Consider the following 19,861-nt stretch of genomic DNA (forward strand, 5'->3'; position numbering starts at 1 on the left):
CCAATGCACTGTAATTATAGAGCATCAGAGCAGCCTCCCTGCACATCTACAGGCACCTGAAGTGTCCTTCCTCCATTCTCCTTCCTTTTCTCCCTATTTATTCATCCCCCAAGCTTCATTCCTTCCCCCAAAAAAGTTCAAATAAAAAAGTATTTCCTTTTATTAAATCCATATTAATCCTCACCACTCTGCTCCTTTCGTACATGTTTCTTTCACATTCCTTTCGACTGTTTAGAGACAAAAGAAGTTCAAGGGCAGGGAACACGCACATCCCCTATGATGCATCTCCATGCCTTGGGCAGCTTTGGCACAGGGACAACACAAGCTGCTGTGCTGGCAGTAACAGTGGCTATTATTCTAGCTGGACCTCCTCTCAAAATGTGGAACTCTGCCCTGGTTGTCCCTCTCAGTAATGATACTGATGTTTGCAAAGATAGGCAAACTATATAGCTCATAAACTGCACATGGTCCTCTAAGACTTTAAAATGTGGGTCCCAAGTTAAGTAGTAGTTAGAGTCAAAAAATGTAATTATCTGCTCATTAATTATTTTCTAGTTGTGATTCTCTTCAGTTCTTCCTTACTGTTTGTTGCAAAAAGTCACTTAATGACATTATTTGAGCTGAGGTGCTGCGAGCACATTGTTATTCTGAGGCAGTAAATCTCAAAAGCCATGTAGGGACTACATCAGCCGTGTCAGGATTTTGGTTTGTAGGCAAAAGGTTTAAAAAGTTTGGCCACTCCCCATATACAGACTAGCTCAGTGGAGTCCTTTGGATGCTATACTAATAAATCACCATCATGCTTACTTAAAAACCTCAGAAGAACTTTTTGGGTTTTTTTTTTTTTTAAGATAAAAGCCTTAGTAATAAAGCTTTAAAAACTCACAACTAGAATATTGAGCAATTTTCATAAATTTGCATTTCTGAAGTTATATCCCTAAGTGCAATAGAACTTCACTGTACAAAGCACATTTAGTACATGTTAAAACGTTTTAATTTTTAATGCTGTATTAAAGCAGTTAGACAGTATTTATATGAACTAGATAGTAATAAAAACTTCGGAAAGTTGTAAAATCATTTTACAGCTAAAGTGCATTTATTCAAAATGTTCTCCTATAATGAAGTTAGTGACCAGATGATACAGATTAACTCTTTCAGAAGTTTAACAAAGCTGAAACAATTATTTTTGTAATGTCTTTTTTAACAGGATGTCTTCACAATTTTATTTTCAATCATCAGATTATCTATATCAGCGATCAATAAATTGACTCAGTTCAAATTACATGGAAACATAAAAGCACTGATCTGTACCTAAGGTTCTCAATTTCAAAATGGCAGAGAAAGTTAGCAGAACTAGTCAGTAAAATCAACTAGACTCTTAAAACAAAAAACAGAATAGAAAGCCACACATCTGATCAGAAACTGTAGGGAAAAAGGGACAAGTGACAAAAGACGAGCCATATGAGACTATGCAAAGGATATTAAAACAAAAATAAGGGGGAAAAAAATTCAGCCACATAAAAATAATGAAACGAAAAAAGTGGGGTTGTTAGAGAAGCAAGAATAGAGATTAAACATCTTCAAGTTATGACCCCAAAACTAAATACTTTGCCTCAGTTTTCAGTAAAGACAAAGACAGACTAAAAGAGCAAAAGCAAACTGGCTAAAATAAATGAGGGTATGGAAATAGCAGCCATCACAAGCAAAATTCAAGAAGTCTGGTGCTCTCAAAATCAGAAAGAGTGTTACTATTCATCCCAGAGTTCTGAAAGAACTAGTACATGGCATTGCCAGTCTTACCAAAAAGATTTAACGCCTCAATCAAGTTAGACATGGACAACAGCAAAATGCAGTGTTTGTATTTAAGGAAAAAGTGATCTGAGCAACTGGAATGCCACTTCATAAAAAGTTTACTTTAATAGCATGCAAGAATTTAAAGATCATTTTGAAGGAAAGCATAATCAAAGACAGGAACATAGACACAAAATGGGACAAAAATGCAACCTGGGTTTACCAAAGGTAGGTCATGCCAGATTAACCTAATATTTTTCTCTGACCAGATAACTGATTTTCTAGACAAGGGGAAAGCAGAAAGTCTTCCCTATGTGGACATCACTAAAATGTATGCTATGGTACCACATGGGGGCATAACTAGTAATTTCCCCATGTGGTAGCATTAATCCAAGAACCGGAATTGGGTAGGGGCTAGCTTAAAGTGAGATAACAGACTGTGCTAAAAGAGAAACTAATGTCCTAGAGAGTTACCTGACAGGAGTCCCTCAAGGATTAGTCTTGGAACCAACCTTTAATGATTTACTGAGAATACAAACTTAGGAGGCACTGTCAATTTTGATGAGTATTGGGATATCATACAGTAAGAACTGGATGACACTGTGGACTGGATTAATAAAAAATGGGATGAAATTCAGTAGGACCACGGTCAAGGCCATGCACCTCAGGATTAACTATGAATTTCTTCTATAAGTTCTGGGAGCTTATTACTGGGAAACAGAGAAAATAGACTTGGCTTTATTTGATCGCAGAATGACTACGAGTTACCGGTTGAATGCTAAAATGAAGGCAAATGCAGTCTTGGGATGTATGAAGTGAGGTGTTTCCAAGACAGAGAAGCTCGCAAGGTAATACGATTGTGCTCTCTATAAATACATCAGGGAAAAGAAAACTGTTTGAGCTACATGTCCATCGGTTCTAGTGCTACCATTAGTAACAACTATTCACAAATAAGTGTACCCTAGAAATTAGAAGGGATAATAGAAACAAAAATGACTTAATATAGATCAATCAGGACCCCATCACACATTCAAATTAAAGCTAGATAGAAACCAGCTATAGAGTTGTTACACATTTTCAAGCATTAAAATTGTAGCTGGTTGGCTCTTTTTATAGCTGAATAGATGTTTTCATGGCATGATAATTACTCTGCACATGTGGCCAGGCTAAATTTACTGCACAGTTAAGTGCATAATATATGTAACATAGCAGGCCCTCAATTTATGAAAAAGTATCATGCAAAATAGTTTGCCTACACTAGTAATGGCTCAAGCAGGCTTTTCCAGCCTTACGTTACTATATACCCACTGTCCAGTATCACTCATTTGACAGGGTTCATAGCTCAGCAAGCGTAGGGGAGATTTCAGGATGGGGGGCAGGGGACTCTGCATGTTTGGCTTTGGGGGGGTGGGGGAGGAAGAGTGTGGGGGAAACCACACAGCCTGCCCCCCTAGCTACCCTTTCTCCTTACTTTCTGCTCCCCAGCAGCCCTGGCCCAGTCCAGCCAGAAGCTGCCACAGCTTCTCCCTAGTCTTGCTGGGCTGAGGCTGAGCCAGGGTGGAGAACACAAACGGATGGAAGGGGCAGAGGGCAGACAAAAAGGAGGCGGCACAGGGGCAGGGGTCTGGCCCCTCACTCCTTTCCTGGCCACAGAAACGGGAGAATGAATTTAAGACGACGTGCCCAATAATGAGATTCTATACAGGGAAAATTATAACATATTATAATGTTTCCACATATAGAATCCAATTATTTGGAGGCTGTCTTAAATTTGAAGCCATCTTGAAGTCTGGTAAATACAGTAGATAAGACAGATTTCTACCTGTGTTCATCTGGCTCAAATGATAGTGCAATCTCAGATACTCTCTCATCGCACTTCTTCAGAACACAAGATATTGGAAGGAGCAACACACATGAAGGAAGCCCCATGAGCAGCTCTACAGAATAAGCTACTGCAAACTAGTTTGAGGGGTAAGTTGGGAGAGGTGTTCGATAAGCTTGTGAGTACAAAGTGCCCTTCAGATCTGGGAAAGAAGACACTTCATGTGAGCAAGTGGAAGATATAAAGTCTGGAATTGGTTTCATCTGTTGTTTTTGTATTAGAATTTATTCAAGGGATAGAAGTGTCTGAAGAGCCCCAGCTAAACTCTGTGTGTTGAAACACACCTACACAGTAGTGCCAACAGACAACAATTATATTCATTATAAAAAGCTGAATGCTCAATTTTTATTTATAATTTCACTATAATTTTAATTTAACATTTAATTCTGAGCAAATGGGCTATGAACACCTCTCATGGAGTATGACTTTCAATTAAAACTAAAACAGAAGTGTTTAAGTGGTGACTTCAGTATAAAGATCATCCATCTAACAGTTTTACTGCATCACGTATAATTTAAAAACAAAAACTAGCAAAATGTCTTGAAGTACAGCATTTTTTAAATAAAGGAATATTTTACTGAAAAGCTATGTAAATTGGCCTTTCTAATTTATGTTGGATTTTTATTAAAAACAATTGCATCCATTCACATGGAAGCTTATTTTCATATGGAAAAACTGCGATACATTCACAATGTGTTTCTTATTACATGAACCCGGAGCAGGTAAAGTTATGAACTCATTCTTAAACTACTGTTAAAACACAATTTCATTACATATAGCTCAGCCACTCCTGACACAAAGCAAAGTGTATTTTTATTAACAGTTAAGAGACAGGCTACCTTTAGGACATGCTGCAAGTCTCATTTGCTTCCAGCAGGTCTATTTTGAACCATTGCTGCTATATTGGGAGGAGGAGGGTTCCTTTGTTTGATTTTTTTTTTAAACAGTGTTACGGTACCTTTCCTACTACTAAATGTGAGTGGATCCCTCTGAAGTGAGTTGGGTGGCTATTGGTTTGTCACCACGACAGATACTTTCACATAATCTACTCAAGTGCTGTATTTGAGTCTGTTTATTTAAAAATATGCATGCAGCTATAAGATGCCTTCCAAGAACCCTGTATGTATATTAAGTGAGTGAATGCCAAGTCATATTTTCTTCCCCAAAAAAAGAAAGGAAAAAAAAAACCACAAGAAACAGTTGATCTATTTTTCCCCTTTGCCACCACTGATCATAAATTGAAGGCTACTTAAGAGCTTAAGCATAATCATTATCAGGATACACAAGACAGACAAAAAGTATGGAGAGAAAGAAATACTGAATTAAAGGAAAGGGACTTAGTGAGCAACAGCTGCTCTATGGTAACTGTCTTGTGTATCCAATTCTATCCCACAGCAAGTGGACACTAAACCACAGCACCTCTTCATTTGAGGATAAAATGCCCTGATTTTCCGAGACTGAAGTGGACACACAAAGTAGTTAACACAGATTGACTGATGCACAGTAATTTATTCCTCCTCTACCTCTGCATAATTTATCTGCCCATAAGCCAGGAATCCTGGGCAATAATTATTAGGAAACCAAAAAGGTAAATTTACTGCCATATAAAAAGGCAGAATTGACAACTGCCTCACAGCATTAACATTTACTTTTAAAGTCTATCATCCTTGCAAAAATGATTAAATAAGGTTAATTCATATTGGAAATCAAATTAAATCAGGTTACTTAGTTTAATTTCTCTTTTTTTTTAGGGAGGGTGTTCCAAAATCAACGTGACCTAATTACGGGTCTACTTTTATTAAAATAGCCTACTGATTTTCAGATACCCAATTTGTTTCAGGTGGCTTAACGCTGATTTTCAGAAACTCTAAGCCCCCAGAAATCTAAAGGAAATAAATTGGATCTGTACTCAGGACTTTTTGTTTTCTTTTTTTTCCTTTGGTGGAGGGGGAGGGGAGGGGGCAGGGAATCTATGGTTCAGACCAATGACCAAAACGGAGACATCTAATAAATCAGATCCAACTTACTTCTAAGTTATCAAAATAACTACACAAATGCAAAACAGTGAACAGGAAAAAAAAAAAAAAAAACTTAGTCAGGAAACATGCACAAAGATAATGTACCTGGATCAATGAGAACTTCTTGTGCCCCTAAAAGGAGGAACAAAAATGATTTTCAACCTTCAGCACAGCCAACAAAGAAAGCTATTGTAATATATTTATAGGTATCACCATGACAAGAACTACAGGAAAATTAAAATCCAGAATTGACACTGCTGTTCAAAATGATTGTTCATATAAAGTTTGATGTTGTTACACCATACCTATGGCCAACTGATTAAAAACAGCCTTTACCCTATTACTATAGAGTTAACAGAAAATTACATTTTAAAAGTTAAAACTTTAGTTCCAAGACTACAGCTAAAATGATTGTGCTGGATTTTCATGTTATATTCTAAAGTATAAGCCTGGAAAGTCTTAATTTTTATTTCTCCCATTCTTACTTTGCTTTTCTTCTTTTTAAGTTAAAATTCCCACAACACGGTCCAGTTACCAGTGTTTGAATGTAAATAATCAACTCCTACTCTGCCAAACTAAGTCTTCCTTACTGAGCTATTAGTTTTACGTATAGGTACTCTAAAAATACATTTTTAATGAACTATAAAAAGGTATTTGCCATATAACTGCCACCAAGAGGAGCTTTAAACTTTGTTCCATATCTTGCAATTTCCCCTTGAAGGCTCATTCCATTTTTTAGCTTTTTGTTAATGACTCTACCATTGCAAAGCATGCCTCTTCAGGAGCTGCAGGAATGCCCTGGTGGTAGACTTAATAAAGACAAAGCTTTCTACTTCCAGGATAGAGACCCTTTGTGAGGCTTACCATACACAACCTGTGATGCAAGGTTTTCCCAAATAGCCGACAAAGGGAGAATGATTTTGCAAAAAGGAAGGCTGTGCATCTCAAGTTGACAGTATGTTGTTTTTCTAAAGTTTGGACAAGGTAATCAAGTTATGAAGAGTAAGAGCTCAACAGCCTAGCATTTTTGTCCTTTACCAGACATCTTGTTCTTTCTTAAACTGATTTTCTCAGCCTCCAGACCAAACTAATAAAATCTAGAGATTTAGAGCCTACTCTGAAAAAGAACTTCAATTCCTAAGTATCAAGTGCTGCAATGCTCAAGTTTCAGGTGCCCTGGCCACCAGAAATGGAATCCAGGATCCTGAATACCGTGTCTGAGCTCCCGGTACAGAGAAAAATAATTATATTGCACAGAGAAAAATAAGGCACTCCAGGATGGGAGCCAAAAGAACCAATATACTGAGCAGCATATAGGAGCCACTCTCCAATCCCTCTGGCTGAAGCTGTGTCACTACAAAGAAAAGAATGCACATTTCATTGGGCAAAGAGACTGCATGATTGTTGTATATAGATTAATGTACAATTAAAGTAGGGTGAGAACCAGCGATTTGAAGTCACAGCAAAGTAGGTTTAGATCAGATATCCACAAAAACGTCTTCATTCTTTGAACAGTAAGGCAGTGGAATGGACTGCCTGGGGAAGTTGTGGACTCTGTCACTGGAGGTGTTCAAGAAGAGACTGGACAGCCACTGGTTGCAGAAGATATAGGCATAGCTATGCCTATGGTCTGCTATGAGTATTTCCAATGCTTCTGGGCTTTGGTGCTTGCCCCCTCCCCACATCCTTTCTGATCCATGTCTGGATGTTTTTAAGCCTTCCTCAGAGGCCCTGGGTGTCAGCTGCAGCTAAGGCTGGGGATTTTGATTAGGGTGTGCCCATGTACCTGCTGACAATTAAAGCCAGAGGTTCCTGGCTAGAGGGTCTTAGCCTTCCTCTCAGGGTCAGACCAATCACCATATTTGGCATCAGGAAGGAAGTTTGCCCCGTGGCCAAACTGGAATGTACTGGGGGGGTTTCTGCCTTCCTCTGTAGTGCAGGATGCGGCCTGCTACCTGGGACCTCCTGAGCGGATGTTAACAACCTTTTATAGAAGCAGGACATTGGGCTTCCTACGAGTTACCTGTGGCAGGCTGGGGTGGTCCATCTTGTGTCGTGTCAGGGTTGACAGTAGTTTTACACAGTGATTAAATTATGGATTTGTATGGGGTAGCTTGGATACAGATGATCCTGCCACAAACAAGGGGATGGACTGGATGACCTCTGGAGGCCCCTTCCAGCCCTACTTCCCTATGATTCTATCATGCTGGGCTATCTAACTCAAGTAACAGGGGGCCAAACACCCTGTCACCCTGTGGCTGAGCAGTGGCCTTCACAACCACCACCACTTTACCACTTGCAGGCCCTCCCCTTCACTACTACACCATATGCCTGCACGCACACCCCCAGCTTTGGTGCCACATGGGCACACAGCCCCAGGCTCATCCTCAGCTCCCTGTGCTGTGCTATGCTGTGCTGCACTGCATTGCCCTACACTGTGGGACACAGACAGGCAACAAAAGTCAAGGAGGTAGGAAGAGGAGGAGCCTGGAGACTCCAGCTACTGTTGCAGCCGAAGTGATGCAGAAGCATCCAGGCAGGAACCTGGGAGACAACTTAAACCCTCACCGGCTGCACGCAGCCTGCAGGTTTCCGGTTGGACAGCCCTGGGTTAACACATTCAACTGGGAAAGGGAAGGCGCTAAACCTCACCTCTCCCAAGACATAATAGCACACAGCTTCAACAGGAGGGGCAAAGTGTCCCCATCTAAAACAACCTTAGTCTGGTAAACGTAACCTTTTCTAGGAAGGGGGGAGATGGGCTTGCATCCCCTCAGAGGAGAGCATTAAACCAAGGCCTCCAACTTTCTGGCTAAGCTCTGTAGCCAGAGAACGTTTCGAAATGTTTCAGCTAGCCTCATTTTGCTTCAAGGCTGTTTCGAAGCCCTTCAAATCGATTCGATTTCACTGTTTCAAGCTCAAAATGAGTCAGAAGTGTTGAATCGAAACAGCCAGAAGAATTTTACACAGTCCTAGTAGCTAGCACCACATCTTCCTCCATGAACATTTTTAGAAGAAACAAACAGCCATATCTGCATTATATAAGGAGCTCAATTCTTTATGCACATTGCTCTTAAAAAAAACTACCACAACTGGCCTTTCAGGGGACTTAATAAGAGGAAGACCTAGTTTCCCTTTCAACTAGACACACTACTCAGCCCTGTCCAGAATTGAGATGTTTCAGACATGTGCACAGGCACAATTCTGGGTGCCTCAAACTTTGAAGTCAGAAAGTATCCATGAAATTTAGGACCCACCCCCCCCCGGGTTAAACAGCACTTAAAAATCCCTTTTTTTTTTTTTTTTAATTAATGTGTTCCTTAGAAGCTTGGAATTTATTTTCGATATCTGATCATCTAAGGCTAGCTTGCTAATAATCTTCCGAAAAGCAATAAATAGAGCTGCAACTAAAAAGTAATTTGGGTATAAAGGAGTATAGGATGCACTGAAGAGGGAACAATGAGAAGACACCTTACTGGACAAAAAAAGCTGAAGTAGGCAAAGGTTTTGGTTTTGGTTTTGATTTACCTTGGAGAAAGAGGGAAAGTTTTTAGTAAGAAGCTGTTCAATTAAGACTGGAATCCAGTAACTGGGACCCCAAAATGCTAGCAATAACAACTTCAGCTAGTATCTTGTAGGCTATAAAGTGACTCTTCTAAATTAAGGCACAGGTACCTGAGAGGGACAGAATGATAGAGTAATTCAATCAACCATAACTGAATTGAAGTTCTGCTTACTACTATACGCAATGTTTCACTCACGTAGCAGAAGAGGGCTTATTCAAAAACTTTTTTCAAGGAATTAAAATTGTTCTTTTTTAAAAATGGACAGACTTGCAATTTTGTACCAACGTGTGGAAGAATGCTAAGTTAGAACAACATACAAAAAGGCAGTAATGGTAACTGAAAACATTTTGCAGTCCATCTTGACAGCTAGAGGTTGCTTCTGACAATTTTCTTTGGCAAAAATAATAAACTTAGCTGCAGTATCTATTATTAAGTCCTTGCTGAGATCTAGAGAAACACTCATTAATACAATTATGGTAAATGAGATTACACCATATTGACCAACTGAGTAAAACTCATCTCAACAGGGAATGGAACCACCTAAATAAAGATGAGTCACATAAATCACCAGAACCAAGATGAGCTTAAAAACTGATGAGGTATCATTACCTCCAATTTGCAGTTCAGCCTTTCAAAATGGAAAACAGTTTTTTCAGATTGTGATGTATACAGGAAGAAAGAAAAACTACGAAAGATGGAAGTAGTTCTGATCACAATACGTTTTTAACGAATTCTTATGATGAGGACATACATTTTTCCGGTTTTAATTTGTTGTTTTTGAGCTTGCTATAGCAACCAGCCACTCTCCCCCAGGCAGGCAACTCATCTCATTGAAGTTATATCATCAGGGTTCATAAAGAGCACACTGGGCACATCTAGATGTTCATTAAAGTGCTTTAGGTAATGACATAATTAGCTAAAGAGCACAGGTTTTTTGTGATGCTTTAATAGCCATTAAAATAGGCTAACGCACACAGGCGCATCTGTAGACGTGCCCACTGAAAACGAACATGGGTAAATTGCTATTTTCTTGATTTGTGTTTGATTTTACAATCAATATTTCAAAAGAAGTCCTGCAAGATGGGAATGTTCACACCTAAATATTACAATATTAAGGAGTCATGTATACACTGAAGGTTTTTACATAAATCACCATCTTCCATGCAAACTCTTTAACATACCAAGCAAATGTCTTGGGCACTAAAACTTGCTTAATTCATCCTTTCAGTACATACATAAATGGCATAGGAGGGCTATATTTTCTAAAAAATACCTCTGCCCCAAGCATGTTTTTTGCTAAACAATAACTTGATTCTTTGTCTTAAAATAACACAACCAAGAAATGTGAATTTAATACTTTACAGTTCTACTTGTGTGTAAGCACCTTTGTCAGCATAAATACAGGACTATACATGTTTTTCCGCCACATGTAAACACACTAAAGAATAAAAGAAGTAATCGAACTTAATATTGGTTTTCCCTCTCCATGTGAAACCCTCCTGAGGCAAAAGGAGGGTAAGGGGAAACATTGACTTTAGATTATAAATTTCTACTATTAAAAACTGAAAATAAAAGCCAAATTGCACTTACCTGGTCTGTGTCTGTTGCCTGCCTCAGAAGGAAGTGAACTACCTTGTGCCCTACGAGCCCCAGCTTTACCTCCTGTGCCACCAGGGTAGTGATAGATAACTGATGCTGAGCATAATCCTTCAAGAGCAGCTAGAGATTAAAGATAAAGAACAATTTAGTAGAATCCACTCACATATACAACTTCAAAAGTTATATTTTATAAACCTGCCAACGTGGCCTGAAAAAGCTCCTAACCCTGTGCAAGTGCAAATTTAGTCTCCACTCCTAGTTAAAGCACGGCATTTGAGCAACAGCTCCTTTCACAGGGAAGGGGGAAAGACAAAGGGAAATAGGTTAACTGGCTTTCTCTCTTACAAGAAGGGAGCCACAGAGGAGGTGTAGTTCTCCAAGAGGAGAGTAAGTGGAAAGAAAGAGCTAATGGGTCTTTGTACACACTACACAATGGTCTTTTAAAAAGCGACTTAAATGCACCTTTTGCACCACTTTAATGGTGCTACTGTTTACACTGTTGGCAACATATTGCACATTAAATGACTCTGGGATGTAGCAAAATAAAACACTTCCAAGGTGTTAGGTGCTACCTAACAAAGTGCAACAGCTGCGGAGGGAAGCATCAGGCCTGATGCTGCTCAGGGGCTGTGCAGGCAGCCCATACAGGCAGACTTCACTGACTAAAAAAACAACAAACCTGAGAGCCTGATCTTTTTTTTCCACCCCCCCTTCCCTGAAACCTGCCTGGCCCCTGAGCTGCACAGGGGCCTGGTGCTTCCCTCCATGGCTGCGATGCCCGCATGGACCATCCGGGCCGGGTGCTTGGGATTGGTGCCCCGGGGGGAGGGGCACTGCTGCTGCTGCAAAGGGAAGCACCAGCCCCCCGCAGCTCAGGAACTGCTTGGCCTTCTGGCACCTCGCTCCCTCCCCTCCCACCACCAGAGGCAGGTAAGGATCGGGCCCAACCCTTGTGTACACCCCACAGGGGTTTACCTGAGTTTAATTCTCCCTAAATTGAAGTGGTGGGTTTTTAAAAACACTGCTTCAATTTAGGGAGAATTAAACCAAAGTAAACCCCCGTGGCATGTACAAGCAGTCAATGAAGCCCCTGGTGATTTTTACAGGGTTGGAGGAGAGAAAGGAGCTGGTAATCTAGTGGCACTTGCACATCTTGGAGAGCAGCAACAGCAGCAGTGGACAAGAGAGGCCTACAAAGAGCTGAAGCATAGGGACCAGAATTGGTTTGCTAGAACAGAAACGGAATAAAGACATCAATGCAAGCTTAACGTATATAGAGCTTGGGTACGCATATGAATACAGGTATTTTGACCAAGTTGTCAAACTGAGTCCTCCAGAAATAGGTGTAGGAAGTCTTTTCTGTATAACATGTTGTTAAGATCACACTTTAAAAAACAATAAATATAAAGAGTCATGCACAATTCTATTTTCAGAATAAAACATTTAAAAAGTTATGTACTGTAAGTATAAATTCTATATTGCAAGTGTGCTAACCTGGCTTTTTAGAAGCTTATTCCTGGTCTGTCACTTTTGACATTATTTTTGTCATTGTAAGACTTACTTTTTATTTAGTTTTTTAGAGTCTAAGTGTATTGTTGCCGCTTCATAGTGCAGCTGGACACTTATCAAAACTTGCTTTGTATTCAAATGTTACAATTTTTTTTGTTTTATCAAAATCCTACCTCCAAGCCACAAAAAGTCATTTACAGACCGCAGAAGTTCCACTGCCATATGATAATGTACCAAGGAATCCTGTAACATCCCAGCTTGGAGACATAGGTCGCCAACGTGTTTCCGCATCCGACCTTGACAACGTTTCTTATAATGTCTGCAATAAAAGAATGTACAGTCTATTACTTCTACAGTATCTCTGTCCGACAAGGTAAGAAAGCATTTTCTCAGAAGACAGAAACTAGTTTCTACCCTTCCCTTCCAGGTATATTAGCATGGCTATTTATTCTCTATCATTGAGGAACTCTACTGTATTGGGAACATGATTAAATGCTCTCAGGAGACACTGAACAGATCTAAATACCTCACACCTGCTGGATACACAGCACTACTGTATACAAAAATGAAGTCTCCGTTTCAGAGAGTTTAAATTTATTCATAAAATAGGAATACAAAGGAAACTGCAGAGAAACACAGATGATTCACTAAGATTGCCCTATGTAAGGGGAGGTTCACAATACATGAACTGGCTTACATGATAAGCATCTTCCCACTTCTTCACACTCTCCACCTACATGCCCAACATGGTCACCATCACTTCAGCCAAGGGCTATAAGCAATTTTCTTCAAAGTTCGTATATATGCCTTATTAAGTTCAGTTAGAGAGGCAACTATCAAACCACGCAAGGCATTCAGCAGGTCCCTTGGCCAGGCGTGTGTGTGCGCGTGTGTGCAGCCTGTGCTGTGACACTTGTGTCTGGTCACACAGTGGGCCAGGGGTGGCGCAGCGCCCAGACTCTGATCCCAGACAGCCACTGCTGCCATCACCGCCCCCTGCCCAGCAACCCTGGCCTGTCCACCCTGCACCCACCACAAGGGGCGCCAGACAGGGCAAGCAGGGTTCTATGGAAGCCAGCTGGGGAACAGCAGTTCACACAGGTGGGCAAGGGCCAGGATTGCAGGACAGTGACAGTGCAGTGCCAGAGCCCAGGGCAGAGCTGCAATCACTCTCTACAGGGGGCATGTGCAGCAGAGTTTGCCTGGGCAGGACAGTGCAGGTACTGTCCAGGCCACATCCAACCCCAACCAGCTCACAGCTGTCCCCGCAGCACTCCTCATGGGGCTGAGCCCCATCCGCTCTTACCCAGGCCAGCTTGCACTGCACTCCTTCCTGCACCAACCCCAGCCCACACAGCTTCCCAGTGGGCTGCTGCTGCTCCAGCCGCCTGGGTACTACTCTGCTTCCCCCACTTCCAGCAGCTCCTCCTCCCACTGGCCCTGCTACTTCACTCCAGGCAACAGGTAGCACTGGGTACCACATGCCTAGCCAGGTAGGGGAGAAGCTGTAGCCAGGCAGCTCCTGTCCCAGCGTGTGGGGCTCTAGCTCCAGCTCCCAGCCACCTAGCACAATAAGCAGCCACCTGTGGGCAGCCATGCGGGTGAACAACAGTCCAACCAGGAAGCTGTGCATACTGGCCAGGACCATGCCATCAACAGGCACAGGGTGGCAGGGCAGAAGCAGGAGCAGGTGGGGCTCAGCCTCATGCAGAGCACCACAGAGGCAGCTCCAGACTGGATCCTATCAACTGATGGGTCAGATCCAGCCAGTGGGCTGTATTTTGTCCACCGCTGTTATAGGCTGATATACACAACACACTTGCACATCAACATGACACTCAGTGACTAGTGGTGTCCCCCAAGGCTCTGTTCTCAGATCTGCACTCTTCAGTGTCTTCATAAACTATCTGGATGCTGGTGTCAGAAGCCGACTGGTTAAGTTCGCTGATAACACCAAACTTTGGGGAAAAGAGTGTCCACACTTGAGAATAGGCTTGCGATCCATGCCAGCCTCAACATGCTTGCAAGGTGGACGGATGAAAACCTGATGGCAGTCACTACAGAGAAATGCAAGGTGTTTCACCTTGGGGGCGGAAAAAAACCCATCACACTTATAGGCTCGGCAATGCTACACTCGCTAGCACCACGGCCAAAGGAGACTTGGGGGTCGCGATCAACTACAAGATGAACATGAGCCACCAATGTGCTACCACAGCTGGCAAAGTGAACAAAACTCTGGCTTGCATCCACCGATGCATTTCAAGCAAGACCCAGGATATCATCCTCCCACTGTACTCAGCCTTGGTAAGGCCACAGCTGGAGTACCGCATCCAATTCTGGGCTCCACAATTTAGGAAGGAAGTGGAGAAACTTGAGAGAGTCCAGAGGAGAGCCATGTGCATGACCAGAGGGCAAGAAAACAGGCCTTATGAAAAGAAGCTGCGAGTTACAGGACTCTTCAGCCTGGAGATGTGCAGCCTCAGGGGTGACTTGGTGGCAGCCTGTAAGCACATAAGGGGTGTGCGTCAGGATCTGGGGGAACGCCTGTTCAGCTGAGTGCCCCAAGAGATGACAAGGTCCAATGGTCACAAGCTCCTGCAGGACTGTTTTAGGCTGGACATAAGGAAAAAAATTCTTTACTGTCTGGGCCCCCAAGGCCTGGAACAGACTCCCTCCAGATGTGGTGCAAGTACCTACTCTGGACTCTTAAGAAACATCTGGATGCTTATCTTGCTGGAATCCTTTGACCCCGACTTCCTGCCCCTGGGGCAGGGGGCTGAAGCCGATGATCTTATGGAGGTCCCTTCCAGTCCTAATGTCTATGAAATCAAGCACTGAGGACAGCCCCTTAACCTAACCAATGGAAAATTTGCCATTTCTGGTATTTGGTAAAAAAGGAGTCAGGAGAGAGCATTTGAAGACAGGACTAGTCTTATGAACTGGTACAGAAGAAATAATGCACATGTAAAAAGAAAATATAAAAAAAAAAAAGGGGGATAAGCCTATGCAAGGTGGCATGCAAGTTACCAAAGCTGCTGTCACAACGGAAGATAAGTGTAACAGAAGTTATAAGGCGAGACATAAAAAATATGGCCTCTGTTGCCACTGTCTATCATACTTTAAAGCCCTCTTCCAACATTACATCCAATCACAATTGAAGTTATAAGAGTGGCACACATCAAGATTCAATCAAGGAATCATTCTCCTTTGTCCATTAATTATGTCAAGGAAACTTGTTTCATCACACCTGGACCTTAAAATCATAACTCAGTAGAGAAAATGTTAGAAGGAGTTTTATAAGTCCCAATACTCTGCAATGAAAATACTGGAAAGTTGTTTCACAGTCACCATTTCAGGTGGGTCAACTGTTTACACAAATACCATATTTTCTCACATACAGCATGCACCACCTTCCCCAAAAGCAATCCCTCAGAATTGGGGTGCATGTTACTAAGAGCGCAGGGGGGAACAGGACACCAATAAACAGCTTCCCAAGACAGAATCACCTTATTTCACAACTTTTTAGCTCTTTTCAGATCATAGGTCTACCCAGGGAGATCAGTGTTCAGCAGCAGTTATAGTTTTAACTAAGCAGGAAAGGAAAGAAGGGTAAGTCAGCTGACCGTCACACTGTCCCTGCTCTCTGTAGTCATAACTGGGGCTGCAGAGGAGGGAGATTTTTTTTCTTCAGAGTTCCTTTAAAAACCAAGAAGTTTGGGATGGTATTATATTGCAAAAAGACAGTAGAAAAATTAAATCCCAAACTGACATAACTTTGTACAAAAGGTACTTAGTAGGCACTTCCACCTATTTCTACCTCAAAACTTCCTATAACATTCTGCAGAATTATGAACAAATGGTATAATTAAATTATGGAAATTACTTTTTACATTTATTTTAAGTCCTGCTAATACTTTTTTCATATCATCTAATACAACCTTTAAGAGGCCAATTTTCTTTTCTTCCCCTCCTCTTTTTCTTTTATTGTGAAAGAGCCAGGATGTCAGGTTTTAAGAAAACCAAAGTGCAGATAATTTTTTTTTCTTAGAGATGTATGCTCAAGGTACATTCATATTTTCAGTGATACAGATCTTCAATTTAAACCAAGATATTAACAATATTAGGTCATCAGAAATAGCTTAAATTAAGACTAAAATCTTGGTTAACTGTTACTGATACTCCAAGTAGAAGTAAAAAATATATTTATTTGCACTGTATTTTCCAAAGATTTAACATATTACAAAAAGCTCTCCTGAATATAGTCAGGGAAAAAGGAGACGAGTTTTATCCTAGTTACCACGTCCAACAGACACACTTGTACCTGCTTTCATTTTTTCCCTTGAACCACAGTGGTAAGGGTGACATCATTAGATACTCTGACCTTCTCTTTCTTTGTTCTGAAGGTCATACTTTTAAAATAATAAAATTTAAATTTTATTTCATTTAGAATAAAAAACATGGGAAAAAACATTTTATTTTAAGCTTATTAGAGCCCTATGAGAGAAGTCTGATGTCCTGGCAACAAAAATTGATGCATGAAAAGTTATATGCAGTAACTAAATATTGGTCAGAGTGCTTCATAAACCAGGCAAGTATCACTATTCTCATGTTACAGATAGAAGAGCTAAACCCCAAAGTCAAATAATTTGACCAAAGTCACTGCACAAGCCAGCGAAAGCAGCAGACAGAAAACCAGTAAGGCCATTCTAATTAATACCCAATTACTGACTCCAACACAACCCCAAAATGTGTTCAGTTCAGAGAACTATGCACGTTAGCTCCTCACTTAACGTCGTCCCGGTTAATGTTGTTTTGTTATTACATTGCTGATCTATTAGAGAATATACTCATTTAACATCGCACAATGTTCAGTTATAACGCGTTTTGGCTGCCGCCTGCTAGTAGGTAACTACTGTGACCTAATTGGATTTGCTTAACATTGTTTCGCTTAAAGTTGCATTCTTCAAGAATGTAACTAGGACATTAAGCAAGGAGTAGCTGTAATTTCAGTGTTTAAAATCTGAACTGGAATTGCAGCTGGTGAAGGATGTGAAGGGTAACAAGAAGAGTTTCTACAATTATGTCGGTAGCAAGAGGAGGCTCAGGGAAAGAGTGGGGCCCTTCCTGAATGGGGGAGGCAGCCTTGTGACAGAGGATGCAGAAAAGGCTGAAGTGCTCAATGCCTTTTTTACCTCGATCTTCACAGGCAAGGTCAGCTCCCAAATTGCTGCACCAGGCAGCACAGTCTGGGGAGGTGAGCAGTCAGTGGTGAAGGAACAGGTGAGGGAAAAGCTGGACATATGCAAGTCATGGGGCCAGATGGGATGAACCTAAGGGTGCTGAGGGAGTTGGGCTGATGTGACTGCAGAGCCACTGGCCATCATCTCTGAAAACTCATAGCAATCAAGAGAGGTCCTGGATCATCGGAAAAGGGCAACTATAATGTCCATATTTCAGAAAGGGGAAAAAAGGAGAATCCAGGGCAGTACAGACCAGTCAGCCTCACTCAGTCCCTGGAAAAGTCATGGAGCAGATCCTTGAGGAATCCATTTCTAAGCACTTGGAGAAGAAAAAGTTTATTAGGAGCAGTCAGCATGGATTCACCAGGGGCAAGTCATGCCTGACCAACCTGATTGCCTTCTCTGATGAGGTGACAGGCTCTTTGGACATGGAGAGACCAATGGATGTGGTGCACTCTGATTTTAGCAAGGCTTTTGATATGGTCTCCCACAACATTTCCTCAGGCAAGCTGAGGAAGTACAGGCTGGATGAATGGACTGCAAGGTGGACAGAAAACTGGCTGGAGCATCAGGCTCAGAGGGCAGTAATCAATGGCTCCATGTCTAGAACCTAAACTTCCCTTGCTGCCACTTGAGCCCATTGCTCCTTGCTCTGTCATCTGCCCCCTCAGAGAACAGCCCAGCTCCATCCTCTTTGGCACCACCCTGCAGGGAGTTGAAGGCTGCTATTAAATCCTGTCTCAGTCTTCTCTTCCCTTATTTCGGTCTCAAACAGAAACCAAATCAGCAAGGATGGTATTCAGCAAAGATTACTTGGTGTTACAGTAAGTCCCATTGCTCCAGCTAATCATCAAAACCCTGAATCTCTGAAAGTTCCCCACACACCTTATTTAGAAGCAAATGACAAGAAAAGTAAATGGCTTACAAAGTGATTTCCAATGTAGTTCAATTACATCAGTGTTGTGACTCTTGTGTTTAAAAAAAACGAACAAAAAACCTCAAGAGCAGTAAGAATGAATATTATCCTGAGAACACCCTTGGGTTTGCTGATGGAAAGGAGACTGCTTATTCCTACTATACAAGTCACCACTGCCACGACCAGCAGCCCCTAGGCCTTCATCAAATTTGCTTCCCTAATCCAAGCATCTTTATTTCTGGCTTGAAGTCAAACATTTAAAGGGTATACACAGAAAACAATACCCTTGTGCAGCTTCTGGACACAGAACCAAAAGTGTACAAACCTAGCCCCTGTACCCCTCCCTCCCGCACACCTGAGTTGGTGTATGCGTTAAGTGTGCACATGACTGTTTCTTCCCTCTCTTCCCAGCACCAGCTAAGGTTGCCCAGAATGCCTGCCATGGTCATTTTGTGCAAAATGGCCAAACATATTAAGCCATTAAAATTTTAAGGTAGAAGTAAATTTCACCTCAGACAAACCAGCAGGGGAAAAAAAAAAAAAAATACAGAGAAATTTCTGAATCCCCAAAATGTTAGAGATAACAAAACCAAAGGTTTAAAAATCATGCAGAATGAATTGGCAAAATTTTTCATGCAAAATGCTGCAAAATTTTTTTCCATCAGATTCAACCAATTCTACTTAGCATGCATAGCTAAAGTTTTACTGATTATAACATTATCCAGCCTTTAAAAATCCAGCCACAACACTTTATTTTCATAACTTTTGAACTTGGAAACCAAACACAGGCAGCAGCTTCACAGGTTTGGAGTTCAAAAAAACAAGCAGCTCCAGAGGCCAGCAGCCACCTAAGCAGAATTGTGTGTTCTACAAAAAATAAAAATAAAAAATTAAGCAGTGTCTGCCAAAAGGAGTTAAATCACAGTAATGGGGGTCCAGGAAGCAGGAATTCTTATTTGTATTGGAAAAAAAAAATCAAATACAAAAAGCAACACTAAACTATGCAATGAAAGCAGAGTGGAAAGGCAGCACATGAAAAGGCTAACTTTTTTTTTTTTTTTTTTTTTTTTTTTAAATACAATGCAAATCACGGCCTACCTTTTCAGACCCAACAACAAACTCACAGGGCAGTATGAGAGAAGAAAAGGAAAAAAGGAACAAACAAAAATTAGAAACACAAGAACAGAAACAAAATTAGACAGTCAGACACATACGGAGTAATTACAGTTTGTTAAGAGAAGAGTGAACAATTTCCCTCTACAGGACGTTAATATTAGAGAAGTGAAACGCTTATAGACAGGCACTGCCCACTTATCAGTTCAGAAAACAAAGTAACAATA

At 41.3% G+C, this 19,861-nt stretch overlaps 1 protein-coding gene across 5 annotated transcripts in view; it reads right to left on the reverse strand.

Annotated features, from left to right (window-relative positions):
• TRAPPC9 (trafficking protein particle complex subunit 9) overlaps positions 1-19,861 on the reverse strand; it is an 826,451-nt gene that overhangs the window by 792,791 nt on the left and 13,799 nt on the right. For 3 of the 5 annotated variants that reach the window (XM_090040706.1, XM_090040705.1, XM_090040708.1), the window contains 3 exons: positions 12,539-12,684; positions 10,848-10,976; positions 5,797-5,823 (listed from right to left, as the gene is read on the reverse strand). In XM_090040706.1, coding sequence (XP_089896832.1) covers positions 5,797-5,823; positions 10,848-10,976; positions 12,539-12,684 — 302 coding nt within the window. The remainder of the gene's footprint in view (positions 1-5,796; positions 5,824-10,847; positions 10,977-12,538; positions 12,685-19,861) is intronic. The other 2 variants (XM_090040707.1, XM_090040709.1) reach the window with 1 other exon arrangement.

Source organism: Crocodylus siamensis, chromosome 3 (assembly GCF_052110815.1).
Source record: "Crocodylus siamensis isolate JL-2025a chromosome 3, ASM5211081v1, whole genome shotgun sequence".
Taxonomy (NCBI): domain Eukaryota; kingdom Metazoa; phylum Chordata; order Crocodylia; family Crocodylidae; genus Crocodylus; species Crocodylus siamensis.